The sequence below is a fragment of the Rousettus aegyptiacus genome, unplaced genomic scaffold (assembly GCF_014176215.1).
Source record: "Rousettus aegyptiacus isolate mRouAeg1 unplaced genomic scaffold, mRouAeg1.p scaffold_m13_p_13, whole genome shotgun sequence".
Taxonomy (NCBI): Eukaryota; Metazoa; Chordata; class Mammalia; order Chiroptera; family Pteropodidae; genus Rousettus; species Rousettus aegyptiacus.
Window position 1 is genome coordinate 1,122,060 of NW_023416288.1, and position 17,571 is coordinate 1,139,630.

At 32.4% G+C, this 17,571-nt stretch overlaps 1 protein-coding gene across 4 annotated transcripts in view; it reads left to right on the top strand.

The window, feature by feature from the left end:
* Positions 1-17,571, top strand: part of COG5 (component of oligomeric golgi complex 5) — a 275,480-nt gene that overhangs the window by 190,436 nt on the left and 67,473 nt on the right. For all 4 annotated transcript variants that reach the window (XM_036230277.1, XM_016145849.2, XM_016145848.2 and 1 more), the window contains exons 11-12: positions 249-330; positions 10,199-10,403. In XM_036230277.1, the coding sequence (XP_036086170.1) occupies positions 249-330; positions 10,199-10,403 (287 nt within the window). The remainder of the gene's footprint in view (positions 1-248; positions 331-10,198; positions 10,404-17,571) is intronic.

Genomic DNA, 17,571 nt, shown 5'->3' on the forward strand with positions numbered 1-17,571 from the left:
GATTAAGCAACTTGACCAAGCCCACAGAGCCAATAAGTAGCAGAGCAGGATGATGACTGATTACCTGAACATGAGACATGATTCAAGTCATCTATATATTTCTACTAAGTTACTTAATAATTCCATTGTTTGAATGACAGATGTCTCAGAAATTTTTATTTCAGTACTTTTAAAATAAATTTTAATGTTATATCTTATCCATTATAATTTTTTAAAATGAGTGAATACATCCCTATTTTGGCTTACAGGATGAACAATCTGGAATTTTATACACATTCTGGAATTCAGTTACTCAAGCACTTTATTCTCAATTTCAAATGGCAACGAATTGTAAGTATACTATTTATTTTACAAATTCATTGCATTGTTGTTCAGTTACTTTAGAATTTAATGTCAAGATGTTTTCCTCTGTAGTTTTATAAAATATCTTTTTAAAATTCCTGGCTAATTTTCATTTCTTATGTTAGCCATATATTTAGTTTTATAAGCAATGAGTTAATTTTTTGCACTTTTTAAATGATATCTTGAATAAAATTCTCCAAAATAAAAAGTTAAAATGCAGAGACTTGATAGCTTTTTCCTTATTGTTAAAAATGAAGACTTGATGAATTAACAGGTGAATACTTGCATCATGAATGTTGGTCATCCAAATTTGAGCCACTAAACTTTTTCTTAATTTGTTTTTGCCATAAAATAATGACACAGGGCAGTTCTAAACAAAGAAATATACAAACTAGCTAATATCTATGAACATTATTATCTAATCACTGAGTGTAAGAGTATTGAATGTACCTGGACTTTTTAAAAGGGTTTTGATTATCTTGAGGTCCACCCATGTTGTCACAAATGGCAGTTATTTCATCTCTTCTTATGGCTGAGTAATATTCCATTGTATATATATACCACAGCTTCTTTAGCCAATCATCTATCATAGAACACTTGGTTGCTTCTATCCTGGCCACTGTGAATAACTGCTATGAACATTGGTGTGCAAATATCTTTTTGGACCTCGAGATAATCATACTAAACAAAATAAGCCAGGCAGAAAAAGTTGAAAATCACATGATATCATGTATATGTGGGTTATAAACCTAAAAGCAACAAATGAATAAGACAAACAGAGACTCATGGACATGGACTATAGACTAGTAGTTTCCAGAGGGGATGGGTTGGGGAGAGGAGGGAGGTAGAGGGGGGAGGTAGATGGGGTAAAGGGGGTCAAGTATGTGGTGACAGAAAGAATTCTAACTATGGGAGGTGAACACACAGTTTAAATGTATATATGCCTTACTGTTAAAGTGTACAGCTGAAACTTATTGGATCTCGTTATCCAATGTCACCATAAAAAATAATAATAAAATAAAGGTTTTGAGAGTTTGTGTGTAGTTAGATTTTTATTCACAAACTCTTACTGAAAGTACCTAGTACATATAAACATTGTTTAGTCACTGGCAACACCATGTTGAATAAACCACACTACCTCCCTCCCTTCTATTTATAAAGAAGTGTACAGTAAGATAGTACCCATAGAAGAGTCTTCATTAATGTGTGACCACACAGCACTTAAACAGAGGTTTTATTTAGGGCTGATTCACTGCATTTACTTATACAAATCACACTATTCAAGAGAATACATCTCCCTCCATTAGGTATCTGTTTGAATCAGCTTTTTTTCAGATATAATTTATATACAGTAAAATTCTCCAATTTAAAGTAGAAAATTCTTTGAGTTTCTATGTATGTTTGCATCTTTTTAACCACTGTAACAGTTAAGATATGGAACATTTCCACCTTCTAAGTTTGACTCATGTACTTTTGTACTTAATCTCCTACTCTCACCTCTTGGCTCCTGGCAACTAATGATCAGCTTTCTATTGGTATAAGTTAGCTTTTCCTAGATTTTCATAAAACTGGCATTGTGCAGTATGCATTCTTTTATGTTAGCATAATTATTTTAAGACACAACCATGTTGTTGGGTATATTAATAGTCCATTTTCTTTTAATTGCTGACTAGTAGTCCACTGAGTAGATACGTATAACAATTTGTTTATCTGTTTCCCAGCTGGGGAACAATTGGGTTGTTACAATTTGAGGTTATTGTGAGTAAAACTACTACAGTCATTTATATACAAGTCTTTTGTAGACATATGTCTCCATTCTCTTGGGTAAATACTTATAAGTAGAATTTCCTGATCATTTGATAAATATATGTTTAACTTTATAAATAATTGCTAAACTGTTTTCTAAGATTGATGTACCATTTTGACTACCTATCAACAATGTATGATAATTCCAGTGGCTCTACATTCTTAACAATCCATGATATTGGTAGTCATTTTAATTTTAGCCATTCTTGTGAGTGCATAGTAGTTTTTAATTGTGGTTTTAACTTCCGCTAGCCTAAAGACTAATGAGCACCATATTTTCACGTGTTTATTTGCCATCTGTATATCTTCTTTGGTTATGCATTTGTCAAAATTATTGGCTTTTTAGTTTTATTTTATTCTATTTTATTTCATTTTTTTAGTTTATTGATCGTTCTCATTATTAATTCTTAAGAGATCTTTATGTTCTAAATTCAAAGTCCTTTCTCAGATGTATGTTTTACAAATATATCACCCTTGTCTCTAGTTTGCCATTTCATTTTCTTAATATCTTCCAAATGATAACAGTTTTTAAATTTGGATAAGTCAAATTTCTCAATTTTTCTTTTATAATTTATAGGGGTTCTTTTTGACATAGGAAATCTTTGTCTGACTCAAGGCCAGAAGTATTTCCTTCTATATTTTATTCTAGAAGTTTTACTAGGTTCATTTGGAGTTAATTTTTGTATATGATATGAGAGAAGGGTTAAGGTTCATTTCTTTGCATACAGATCTAAAAGATTATACTCTGCCTATTGATTGCCTTGGGGTTTCTATTGAAAATCATGTGGTCATATATGAGTGAAACTATTTCTAGACTATTTTGTTCTATTTTTTTTTTTCATGTCTATGTCTGTATAAATTGCCATATAACTTTAATCATTAAAGTGTAAATCTTCCTATTCTAGGCCTTTTGCAGTCCCATATACATTTCAGAATCAGCTTGTTGTTCTTGTAAAAACAGATTTTGATTAAGATTTATTGAATCTACAGATCAATTTGTAATAAATTCACATCTTAACAATATAAAGTGTTCTCATCCACAAGTGCGCTATACCTTACCATTGATCTAGGTCTTTTACATATTCTCTTCACAGTGTTATTTAGTTTTTAGTCTGCACGTCTAGCAAATCTTTTCTTAAATTTATTATGATTTCATATGCTTTGATGTTATTATAAGCACTGTTTTTAAAAATTTCCTTGTAATTGTTTATCATTAGAATATAGAAATACAGTTGATTTTTATGTACTAGCCATCCATGTATTCTTGACTTTGCTAACCTTACTTATTCTAGTGGTTATGGGAGATTTTTTTTTAGGATTTTCTGTATCAGTGATAATATAGTCTACAATTTTGCTTCTTTTCCAATCTAGCTTTCTTTTATTTATTTTTTCTTCCCTTACAACACTTGCTAACACCTCCAATACTGTGTAGAATTGAGGTAGGTTTTATCTTGTTTACAATCTCAGAAAGCATTCAGTTAACCTTTATATGATCTTAAAGTTTTTCAGTGATGTCCTTAATCAGGATGAGGATGTTCCTTTCTATTTCTAGTTATTTGAGAGTGTTTATTTTGAATTGTTAATTTTTTCCCAGGGCCTTTTTGCATCCATTTAGATGATCAAATGGTATTAGTTATTTTTGATTTTTCAAATGTTAAACTAACCTTGCATTCTTGGATAAGCCTTATATGGTCATGATGTATTATCCTTTTTATACGTTGTTGGGTTCAAATTGCTAAAAAATGTTTAAGGTCTTTTGATTCTATGTTTATGAGATATTGATCTTTAGTTTTCTTGTAATGTCTCTTTCCAGTTTTGGTGTAAGGTAATGCTAACCTCAGAGAATATGTTGGGAAGTATTCCTTCTTCAGTTTTCTCAAGCAGTTCGTGTAGAATTGGTATTGTTTCTTTTTAAATATTTGGTAGAATTCACTAAGGAAGTCATACAGGCCTGGAATTTTCTTTGTGGGAAGGTTTTAACTACAAATTTAACTTCTTTTGTAGATGCAGGATTATCTCATTTATTTTGTGAACTTTGGTAGTTTATGTCTTTCAAAGAATTTTTCATTCCTTGAAGTTTTCTGATTGATTGGCATAAAGTTGCTTTTAATACTTCCTTATTACCCTTTGAATGTATGGAGAATCTGATATGATATTCCATATCTTATTTCTGATATTATTAGTTTTTTTCCTTATTACTAGTGATTATGACTAGAAGTTTATTAATTTTATTCATCTTCTCAGAAACCAACATTTGGTTTTGTTGACTTTTCTCTATTTTCTGTTTTCAATTTCATTGATTTCCACTCATGTATATTATTTATTTTCTTTTTGCTTTGGGTTTGATTTACTCTATTTTTTGTTTATTAAGGTTAAGTTTAGACTACTGATTTGAACTTTTTTTTTTTTTCTAATTTAAGCATGCTACAAATTTCTCTATAGGCAGTTTTTTAGCTGCAAGCCACAGTCACCTTATTATTTTTTCCAAACAATAGTGAAATAACACCTATAGGTCTATATCTTTGATTCAATAATTGTTGTTTTCTAACTAAATGAGCATTTTCAGAATCTGAGATGTTTGTTTAAAACTTAAATTATGAATTATTTTAGGGAGTAGTTTTAAAAATATTCAGATATAGTACTATATATAAACATAGCCATTCAACAGTTTCTTTATGTCTGAAAGGAATGGATTTTCATGAGAACAATTATCGTCATAAAGTTTCCTTCCTTCCTTCCTTCCTTCCTTCCTTCCTTCCTTCCTTCCTTCCTTCCTTCCTTCCTTCCTTCCTTCCTTCTTCTCTCCCTCCTTCCCTCCCTCCCTCCCCTCCCTCTCTTACTTTCTATTTGACCCCTTTTACCCCATCTACCTCCCTCCTCCCATGAAGTTTTCTTTGATATTTAACTTTTACATTGTAAGCCAATTATGTTTTAAGGAATATAATTACTAAGAAAATACAAAGATGTAATTGCACCTATAAAATATGTCAGTATAATTACAAAATTTATTGCAACTTTAGTTTTTAGAATAAAAGCAAACGTAAAAGCTCATTTATGACTGTTTCACTGTATCATTTTCAAGCATTGATTAAAAATGTAATTTATCACTTTAAAAACTTTTAAAAAAAGTCTTGGAGTTGTTATAGTCAGTATTTTACTTATTGAATTAGTAAATTTAATTTGTATTTTTTTAAAAAATATTTTTTTCCCTTGAGATATAAACCTAGTCAAGTTGCTCTAATAAAAACTAAAACAAAACTAGAGATTTCCTTTCTTTCTTTTTTACAATTTTTATGGCAGTTTATTTGAGCCAAACTGCCAGTGATTATAGGGAAGCAGGATCTCAAATGCTTACAGTAGTTTCTCTTTAGTTACTATTTAATCTCCCCTTCAATTTTTATCCAAACTTTCCCAAAAGAGTAGTTTGTAGTTTGGTTTTTTTTTTTTGTCTTCATTTTCATACAGTTTATTTTTCAACTAGGTGTAGTCTGGTTATCTCTTGAAATTGTTCTCATTAAAGTAAGCAGTGACCTACCTCTTAATTACCAAATCCAGTAGATATGTTACAGTTCTTACCTTATTGGATCTATCTGGCTTGTATAGTCAAAAAAGCTACTGAGAGGAAGTATAATGTTTTTAGATAAAAATCCCATATTAATATTTTACATTCAGTGTAGTCTGTTACTTCTAATAGTCTTATTACTTTAATAACTACCTTTGGGAGAACTCCAAGTAAGTTTTTTGGAAAGCACCTTTCTTTTATATAGCACATACAGTCCCTGATGTGTACTGTAGTACTTAAATTATAGACAGACCATATTAAGGAAATGCAACCATCTGCAGAGTTGAAGATTCTACACAATGTAACAGATTGTCTAAGTAAGTAATATTTTGGCAGAAAATATCTAAAGGGAAAATTTTCTAGTTAGGAACATTTTCTTTCTGATTATAAACATTCATGCTTGGTAAAATGTAGTTCTACTAGGTATAATAACATATAATGCAAGGGTTTTACAAGCAATAAATTTACTTTATTCTAAAGATAAGGGGCCTGAATTTGTCATCATGAAGATTTAAAGTAGCTTCATAGGAAATCTGCTTTAATTATCTATGGGTTTTAGTTATTTCCAAGATGATTTCTAAGCTTTATGTCTGTTATTTATCTATTGTAGTTTCCAGATAATAATATTTGTTCATCAACCTGTTGTGTTATGATATATATTTTTTAAGCCTCAATAGAAGCAAGCAAAATAAACATTACCATTTTGAACTTTTTCAAATGCAAACATAATTCTTTGTAATCTGATGGTTTTCCCATAATATCTCATCCCCCTTACTTTGCTTTATTTTATCCATAGCTCTTGTCACTTTCTAATATTTCACTTTATTTGTCACATCTGGACCATCTGCCTGCTACTCCTCACCTTCTGCTAGCATATAATCCTCATAAGACATGAAATACTACTTAGATCATGGCAAGATCCTCAATGGCTAAAAGAGTACACGACACACAGTAAGGATTTACTAAATACTTGTTGATTAGAAAGAAGGAAGGAAAAGAGGGAGGGGTCAAGGAAGAAAACATGCCAGTGCTCTTTTATAAAAAGCTTAAAAACTTTAAAAAAGGAGGAGATGTGACCATGGAAACAGAGATACAATTGCTGGAAAGAGACCACAGGCTAAGGAATGTAGGCAGGTGGAAAAGTCAAGGAAAAACTCCCCTAGAAACTTCAGAAGGAACGCAGCTTTCCTGACACCCCAATTTTGGCTTATTGAGACCAAATTTGTTAGAAAACCTCAAGAACTGAAAGATAATTCATTTATGTTGTTTTAAGCCACTAAGTTTGTAATAATTTGTTACAGCAACTGTAGAGAATGAATACAGTAGGTGATAAAGTATGCATATGTTCAGCTTAAGTAGATGCTGCTAAAGTGTTTTCTAATGTTGTTATACCAATTTAAATTCCCATTCACAGTATATGAATGTTCCAGGTTTTCCATATCTTTGTCAACACTTGGTGTTTTCTGTGTTTTGTTTGTTTGTTTGTTTTAGCCATTCTGGTGGACATATAGTTGAATCATGTTGTGGTTTTAATTTTTCTGTGATCAATGATATTTATTTTTCTATGTTTATTGACCATTTATAACTTATACCAAAGAAAAGGAATTAGTATCCCTAATGTATAAAAAGCTTCTAAAATGAGAAGGGAAAGGCCAACAACCCTAAAGAAAAAGATGTCACCCATAAATTGAGGAAGGAAAAATAAAACTATACAGAGACCTCATTTTTCATCCATCAATTCAGCAAAAAAATAAAAAAGTTTTATAACACCCTATCAGCAAGCCTGTGAGGAAACACTCACATGTTGTTAATTAGCATACAAACCTTAGGGAGGGGAGTTTGCAAGTATCTAACAAAATCATATAGGCATTTGCTTTTTTACTGAGCAATTCTACTCCTAAAATTTTATTCCATAGATGCACTAGCAATAATATGAAAAGACATATTCATATGTCTATTCACTGCATCATTACTTGGAATAGAAAAAACTAAAAACAGTCCAAATGTTCATCATGAGGGAATTAAACTATGGTATATCCATAGAATAAAATGCCATGCAGCTATAAAAAGGAATAAGAACATTTTAAAAAATGAACTGAGGAATAGCTTTATTTACTGCTATCGAGCAATCTCAAAGATATATTAATTTTAAAAAAGAAAGATGAAGTATGCATACAGTGTGCTATTGTTTACCTGAGATAAGAAGTGGTATATAAAAGTATAAATTTTTGCTTATATGTTTTTAGAAATGGAAGGATAAACCATAAAATCCAGAAAAATGGTTACCAATATTACGGGGAGGGTGTGTATGATGAATACATTGGAGAGACCAGGGATAAAAGCTAGTCTTCTTTGAATATACTTTGCTATGTAGATTTAACTTTGAAAACATATAAATATTTTATGTAGTTATAAAATGAAAGAAATTACTAAAAATCACAAGTTAAATGGAAAATCTTTAGGCAAGTGTCTGTTAAATTGGTGGCATAACCACATCGAAGGAATATTCATTTGACTTCTTTACCTTTTTTGTTGTTTAAAAAAAAAAGTTCTTGTGGCCCTACTGGGATATTTTTCAAAGACAAGATTTTCCCCAAAAATCTGTGAACTGTTTTTAATAATCATGTTATTGAAGGTATTATTATTATTATTATTGTTATTATTATTATTCTCAGATTGCTGTATATGTGGCATGCTAAAAAGTAAATGAATAATTATGTTGGTTATCATAGTGAATCAGGATTTTCAGCATAAGAGAAGGAAGGTATAAAATGGGTGTGATCAACTGAATAGGTATTTTTTCTTTAAAAATAAGTAATTCGATTTATGTATGTTTCATATCTCTGTCTCCTGGAAAGGCCTAGAAATAGTGACTATTTCCATAGTGCTGAACCCCTCTAATAGCCATGTTGTGGTTTTTAAACATGATTTCTCATTAAAAGAAAGCAGAGTTTCTTTTCAAGAAATGGCTAATTCCAGGTGTGGGGCAGGAAATGTACAGGACAATTCTGTAACCCTGTGTACCAGAAACCAAGGCAGATACCAAAGGCTATTAGGATTGTATTAAAAGGATTAGGTATATACCAAAGATGGAATAAATTTAGCATCAATAAGGATAACAATTACAAGAGATTGAAACCCATCAGATATGCCTAAATCCAGGAGTTCTTAATGATGTAAATAAAGAAATACTTACTGGTTACCCTTGACGATACATGAAACTTACTCTGCATTTTGAAAACTGGTGAATAGAGAGAAAAAAAAAGTCAAACATTTTTCTGCCTTTCCTACGTAAATGATATCTCAAAGAAACCAAATAATTGATGGTAGAGGTGTCTATTTATAAAAGTATCACCTATTTTTTAATTGGATTTTTTTTTTGTTATCATTGAGTTGTATGAATTATATATTTTGGATATTAACCCCTTATCAGGTGTATCGTACATGAACATCTTCTCCCATTCAATAGGTTGTCTTTTTGTTTTGTTGATTGTTTCCTTTGCTGTGCAAAACCTTTTAGTTTGATGTAGTTCTATTTATTTTTTCTTTTGTTTCCCTTGTACAAGGAGATGTATCCAAAAAAGAAATTACTAGTAGCAGTATCAGAGAGTTACTGTCTATGTTTTATTCTAGAAGTTTTATGTTTTGGGGTCTTACATTTAAGTCTATAATCTATTTTGAGTCTATTCTTGTATTAGGTATAAGAAGGTAGTCCACTTTCATTTTTTTACATGTATCTGTTTAATTTCCCAACACCATTTATTGAAGAAACTGTCTTTACCCAAATTGTATATTCTTGCCTCCTTTGTCATATATTAAATAAGCATATAGACGTGAATTTATTTCTGGGCTCTCTATTCTATTCTACTGATCAGTGTATCTGTTTTTATGCCAGTACCTTGCTGTTTTAATTACTGTAGCCTTGTAGTATAGCTTAATATCAGGTAGTGTGATACCTCCAACTTTGTTCTTCTTTCTATACTATATGATTTCACTTATATGTGGAATCTAAGGAACAAAAAAGAACAAACTAATCGAAAACAGATTCACAAATGTAGAGGACAATCTCATGATGGCCTGAGAGGGGAGATATTGGAGGGCTTGGAGAAAGGGGTTGAACGGTTAAAGAAGTACAAATTAGTAGTTGATAGATGGTCACGGAGCTGGGGAACTCGGCATAGGGAATGCAGTCAGCATTAATGTAATGGCTGTGTGTAGAGCCAGAGGGATGATAGAGTGATTGGGATCGTTTCATAAACTACATAAATCTCTAACCAATTTCCAATAAAAGAAAAAGTATCACCTATAATAAATGAGTGGAAAATTACAATTGCCATCATTATTTCAAAAGGTCTCATTAGAATACACTTTTGGTTTGTCCTATAACCTAGGCTTTTTGTAGCATCACCTCCATGTATAAAATAAATTTTTATTAGTTACATTTTATTTTATCATTTATCTAATGCATCTTATTGTTTTGCTTGGCAGCTTCTATGTTTTTGAAACAGGCATTTGAAGGAGAATACCCTAAATTATTGCGTTTTTATAATGATTTATGGAAGCGTCTTCAACAGTACAGCCAAAATATTCAAGGAAAATTTAATGGAAGTGGAACTACAGACCTCTGTGTTGACCTACAACATGTTGAAGATGATACACAGGACATATTCATACCAAAAAAGCCAGATTATGAGTATGTTTGTTAAATCAAACCTGTTTGTTGTCATTTTAAGGATTTTTGTCTTTTATTTTTATTATAAATTAGAAATTGGGAATTGCAAACCTTCTAAATCTTTTTAATGCTTATTATTATTTGTATACCTTAAAAGATTACATGAAAGTTTTAACTGAAGAAGTCAAATTTTATTAGTAGCTGAATAGCCCAATTTCTAACCAGAGTCTGTTTTAAAGGATAGTACCAAGTAGGATGAGTAGAAACTAGGAGATGAACATAAATGGTCATTATTTTTAATTGATATTAAAACATATCCGTAATACATCAGACAGCATCATTATTGTTGGACTACTGGCATAAATGTCATGTGAAAGGAGTTGGTATGTTCAGAAACTATAGGAGAGATTTTATGTTGGGATAGGTTCTCGATCTGGCAGGAAAAACTGAATATACTCAAACCTGAAAATCTCTTAGATCACTGATAAAATACAGTATATATAGCTGCATTTAGGAGTCATATTGGAAAACAACATTGCATCTTAATAAGATTAAAGCAGTCAATTTTTCCTAGATTGAAAAAGTAGTTTCAAATTTTTATTTATGCACCAAATCAGTTGATCGACTTGTACACTTTTAAACACTAGAATCATTTATTGTGATGAGGCTGACTCAGAGAACAGCAGATTATCGCCTACTTTATAAGAAAAATGTTTGATAGACTCATGAGTGCTTTTAAATGTTTGTTTCTTGTTTAACTTTTTTTTTTTTCTAAATACTTATAATTGAATTGTACCCACTGCAGTAAGAAGTTCTGACTGGTAAAATAGGGGAAGTAAGAAGTTTTGACTGGCAAAATAAGTGGCACAAGAGTAGGCTAGAATGATAGAATGAGACCTTATTGTTGTCTTCAATAACTCTTTTATGCTAAACAGGTGATTAGATAAGGACTAATGGAAGAGGGAACAAGAGGACAGAACCCATATGTTGATCTGAAAAGATCTAATAATATATATTTTTTTAATTATGTAAAGTAACATGTATACTATCATTCTATTTTTGTCTTAGTTTATTTTTAAATTCATTTGCTTACACTAAAAAAGGTTTGGGCAATATACACAGCAAATGATAATAGTGGTTTATCTCGAAGAAGTAGAATTTTTATTTTGTATTTTCTGCTTTTTAAATTCAATGGAGAGGGGAAAAATCACTGTATTTTGACTAATGGGACATCACTGTCACCCTTTGGAGACTAAATTCGGTAAAGCAGTTGGTGGGGAAGAGGATGTATGACCCCTGTTTAAGAACCCCAAAAAGAATGGGGGTAACAAAGAAACAAATGCAGTGGGTTTTAAGTGTTCTTTTGAAATAAAGCAGAGAAGAAAACAAATTTGGCCATGTTAGCTGAGCCAAAGGAAAGTTTTTGGTTTGTTGGTTTGTTTTTAATGATAGAGGGAGAGTTGAGGATGTTTATAGATAGAAGTATCAGTGGAGAGAGAAAGACATCAGAGATGCAAGAAAGAAAAGAAGTAAAGAATGGAACAAGACTCTAGGAGAATCGGAATATAGAATCAAAGCACTAAAAGCCAGGTTAGCAATTTTCATCATTCAGTAATTCATGCTGAATTTTTGATAATGGTAATTACTATGAGAAAATAAAACAATATTGTGTGATAGAGCACCTTATTTAGGGTGGTCAGGGAGACATCTATGAGAAGGTGACATTTGACTTGAGATCTAAATGGAAGAAGTCAAACATGGAAGATTTGGTTCCATACCAGGAAAGGCAGGCTAAAAGGACCTCAGGCTGCTGCCCTCCTCCACCAAGCTCACTCAGAAACTTATATGAAAAAAGAGAACCCTGGCCCAAGACAGGTACTCCCAAAATCATAGATTGGGCAGAGAGGTGGCAGTCTGCAAAGGAGACTAAGCCAGAAAAAAATGATGAGAGAGGAGGAAAACTCAAAGTAGTATGGGGCCCCAAAGAGTGAATTTCATTTAAGTTGGAGGAATAATAGTTAACTGTTTTACATGCTACTGAAAAGCTGAAGAAGATTAAGATTGAGAATTGATTTCTTAACAGCAAAACAAAGCTTTTGGAGCCCTAGATGTGTAGTAGTAGATATAAAAGCATTATTAGAATTGGTTAAAGACAAAGTGGGAGAAGATAGACTTCTGAGGCAATAGCACTCCCTTACTCCACTGACCCACTCCTCAGTGAAACTGGTGAAAACTATTACAAAATAACAATTTAAAATCTCTGGAAATGGTCAAATGGTCCTAAAAGCAAACAGCAAATGAAAAATCATCTCAAAATCTATAAGAAAGAATTCCCAAAAATCCTGTGATATTTGAACCAAGACTGTTTCCTCCCTCTCTCTTCCCAGCTTAGCAAGGCATATATATTCCACTTCAGACTACAGCAGCCAAGAACAAAAGACTACCTTCGTCCCCAGTTCCTGCCTGGAGGATTTTTTCTTGGGAGGAGAAGGACTTAAGCGTTTCTCATGCTGCTCACAGCTACCTATAGCTGAGGATCAGTTCAGGCAAATGAATTCAGGAGAAGGGGGTGCTCTCTTACTGTGCTCAACCCCCACTCAAGGTGTGGCATCTGTACCTTGTTGTAGTTCCCTGAAAATACTGGGGTCTCATTAAACTTCCCCCTAGTTTTTGAATTAGTGGTTCCATACCAGGAAGGGCAGGCTAAGAGGACCCAAGGCTGCTGCCCTCCTCCACCAAGTTCCTAGGCTGAGATGTCACTCAGAAACTTGCTATTTTCTCCACCCCCAGCTTCAGATCCTGGCACAAAGATTTTGCCTGGGAGAGAAGCAGGCAGTAAAACAGTTAATTTCTAATATCTTTCCAAAGTAACTGACTTACAGAGCCTGGAGAAGTTTAAACCTGAGGATAATCTCAAAAACAGTGGGGGTTGTGGCGAAAAGCAATGGGGAGGATATTCATGGATCTACAGACTAGACTATAGGCCAGCTAGTTCTTAGGAGATAGCTAGGGAAAAAACAACTGGGAGGAGTCCTCAGGAGTCAGAACTAATATCTGTGGGCAGTTAGTGGAATTTAGCAACAGGGCGTGGTCAGGAAAAAAAAAGAGGAAGCAACTCCATCAGCACCACCTTCATCCCTGGGTAACGGTGGGTATACCCAAAGCTGTGTCTCTCTGAGGTTTAGCATCAGAGGCTTAACACGGTGGGAGAGAAATAGACTTCACTAAAGTAATCTAGCTAGTCACTCAACAATTAAACAAGCAAATAACAAGTCCCAGAGATGAGGATGACCAATACCGAGTGTCTATAATATGTTAGCTAAAATGTTCAGTTTCCAACAAAAGTTATGAGACATGTAAAGAAACATGAAAGTATGACCCATACAGTGTGTGGGGGGCTGGGAAGCAAGCAACATACATTTTCTTTGAGAGTTACCAAATGTTGGATTTAACAGAACAAGGTTTCAAAGTAGTTACTATAAATGTGTTCACAGAACTAAAGGAAAGCATGATTAAAGAAGTAAAGAAATATATGACAACAATGTTGCATCAAATACAAAATATCAATAAAAAGATAGAAATTATAAAAAATAATCAAGTGGAAAAGCTAGAGTTGAATAATGCAATAACAAATTTAAAAAATCACTAGAGGGGCTCAGCTGTAGAACTGCCTGAAAAAAGAATTAACCAACTGGAAGCCAGATCAACAGAGATTAGGTAAGCCAAAGAACAGAGAAAGAATTAAGGAAAACAAACAGAGACTGAGAGAAATGTGGTACACCATTAAACACACCAGCATATATGTAATACGAGTACCACAAGAAAAAGAAAGGAAAATGAAAAATATTCAAAGAAATAATGGCTGAAAACTTTTCAGATATATTGAAAACAACAACCTACACATCCAGGAAGCTCAACAAACTCCAACTAGGATTAACTCAGAAAGTCCGCAAGTTGGCACATCATAGTAAAAACAATGAAAGTCAAAGACAAGGAGAAAATCTTGAAAGCAACATGTGAAAAATGTTCGTCACTTAGAAGTGAGCCCCAAGAAGATTTACAGCTCACTTCTCAGCAGAAATAAAGGCGTCCCAGAAGGTAGTTGGTTCAAAAGTGCTAAAAGGAAGAAACTGTGAACCAACAATTCTATATCCAGTAAAGCTGTCCTCCATAATGAAGAGAAATACTTTCCTAGATTAAAAAAAAAAAAAAATGGAGAGAATTTGTTTCTAGCAGACATAACTTAAGAAATGCTAAAGAAGGTTTTTCAGGCTGAAAGCAAGATACCCCACCTGGTAATTTGAATTCACCCAAAGAAAGAGCAGCACTAGGAAAGAATTAACAAGCTGATTCTAAAATGCATATGGAATTGCAAGGTGCCCAGAGTAACCAAATTAATTCGGAAAAAGAAGAATAAAGTGAGAGTCACACTTCCTGATTTTGAACTTACTACAAAGCAGTGGTAATCAAGATGATGTGGTACTGGCATAAACATGAACATGTTGATCAAGGAAATAAATTGAGAGTCCAGAAAAGAAATCCATATATCCATGGTCAGCTGATTTTCAAAAAGCTTGTCTAGGGGAAAGAATAGTCTTTTCAGCAAATAGTGCTAAGAAAACTGGGTAGTTAACATACAAAAATTTGAAGTTGAACCCTTACCTCACACCATACATAAAAATTAACAAAATGGTTCAAAAAACTAAATATAAGTCTAAAAATGTAAAACTGTCAGAAAAAAATATAGAGGTGAATCTTCATGACTTTGAATTTGACAAAGAATTCTTAGTTATGACATTAAAAGCATGAACAACAAAAGACAATAAATATTATTTTAGAATATCTCAAAATTAAAAATTTTTGTGCTTCAAAGAATACTATCAAGAATAGGTAGAAATGTTTGCAACCTGTAATTGACTTGTATGTAGAATATATTATGAAACCTCTTCCAATTCCACAATAAAAGATAGTTCCCCATTAAAAAATTGGGAAATGATCTGAATAGACATATCTCCAGAGGCAGATGGTCCATAAGCACATGAGAATAAGCTTAACCTCAGGGAAATGCAAATCAATCAAAACTACAATGAGTTATCACTTCATATGCACTAAGATTCCTATAATCAAAAAGATAAATAATAACAAGCATTGGCAAAGATGTAGAGAAATTAAAACCCTCATACATTGCTGGTGGAAATCTGCAATGGAACAGGGCTTTGGAAAAAATGTTTGGAAGTCCCTCAGTTAAACACAGAGTTACCATATGACTCAGCAGTTTCTTTTCTTTTCTATATTCCTAAGAGAAATAAAAACTTGTTCTGGGTGAGGTGAATGAAGAGTTATTGTTTTGTTTTTTCTTTCTTTTCTTTTTTAAATAAATTTAAAAATTTAAATTTATTTTGTTTGGTTTTATGTTACAAGAACAATTACATGTTAATTTTAGAAAATTTGTAAAATATTAAAAATTACAGGGAACAAAAAGTTACACTTGAGCCCTACTTCTCAGAGACCAGCCATGTGTTTCTTTTTAAAAATTTTTAATTACAGTTGTCATTCAATATTATTTTATATTAGCTTCAGGTATACAGCATCGTGGTTAGATAGTTACATAATTTACAAAGTGATCCCCCCATTAGTCTAGTACCCACCTGGCACTATGCATAGTTTTACAATATTATTGACTATGTTCCATATTGACTTTACATCCCCGTGACTGTTTTTTAACTACCAATTTGTATTCCTTAAATCTCTTCATCTTTTTTTACTCAGATACCCTCAATCCCTCTCCCATCTGGCAACCGTCAGTTTGTTCTCTGTGTTTCTGTTTTGTTTGTTTGTTCATTTTCTTTAAATTACACATATAAGTAAGATCATATGGTATTTGTCATTCTCTGACTTATTTCACTTAGGCTAATGCACTCTCGGTTTATCCATGTTGTCGGAAATGGTAAGATTTCAGGGTTTTTTTTTTAATGGTTGAGTAATATTCCATTGTATATATGTACCACTTCTTTATACAGTAATCTATTGATGGACACTTAGGTTTCTTCCATATCTTGGCTATTGTAAATAATGCTGCAATAAACATAGGAGTGCATATATCTTTTCAAATTAGTATTTTGAATTTCTTTGGATAAATACCCAGAACTGTAATTGCTTGTCATCAGATAGTTCTAGTTTTAATTTTTTGAGGAACCTCCAAACTGTTTTTCATACTGGGTACACCAATTTGCAATCCCATCAACCGTGCAGGAGGATTCCCTTTTTCCACATGCACACCAACACTTGTTTGTTGATTTATTGACGGTAGGCATTTTGACAGGTGTGAGGTGATACCTCATTGTGGTTTTAATTTACAAATATTTCTCTGATTATTAGTGACATCGAGCATCTTTTCTTATATTTATTGGCCATCTGTATGTACTCTATGGAGAAATTCAGGTCCTTTGCCCATTTTATAATTAGATCATTTGCTCTTTTGGTGTTGAGTGGTATGAGTTCTTTATATATTTTGGATAGTAAGCCCTTATCAGATGTATCATTGGCGAATATCTTCTCCCATTCAGTAGGTTGTCTTTTTGTTTTATTGATGGGTTCCTTTGCTGTGCAAAGTTTTTTAGTTTGAAGTAGTCCCACCTGTTTATTTTTTCTTTTTTTTCCCTTGTCCAAAGAGCTATATCAGAAAAAAATATGTATTACTAAGAGAGCAATGTCAGAGAGTTTACTACCTTTGTTTTCTAGGAATTTTATGGTTCAAGTCTTACATTTAAATCTTAATCTATTTAGAGTGTTGTAAAAAGATGATTCATTTTCTTCTTTTTGCATGTATCTGTTCAGTTTTCCCAACACCATTTATTTAAGAAACTGTCTTTACCCCGTTGTAAATTTCTGCATCCTTTTTCATAGATTAATTGACTTATTGACATAGGTTTATTTTTGAGATCTCTGTTCTGTTCCATTGATCTATATATTGTTTTTATGCCAGTACCATGCTGTTTTGATTACCTTAGACTTGTAATATAGTTTGATATGGGATAGTGTGATATCTCCAACGTTGTTCTTCTTTCTCAAGATTGCTGTGGCTATTTGGGATCTTTTGCGATTCTACATAAATTTCAGGAATATTTGTTCTAGTTCTGTGAAAATGCCATCAATATTTTGATAGGGGTTGTACTGAATTAGATTCCTT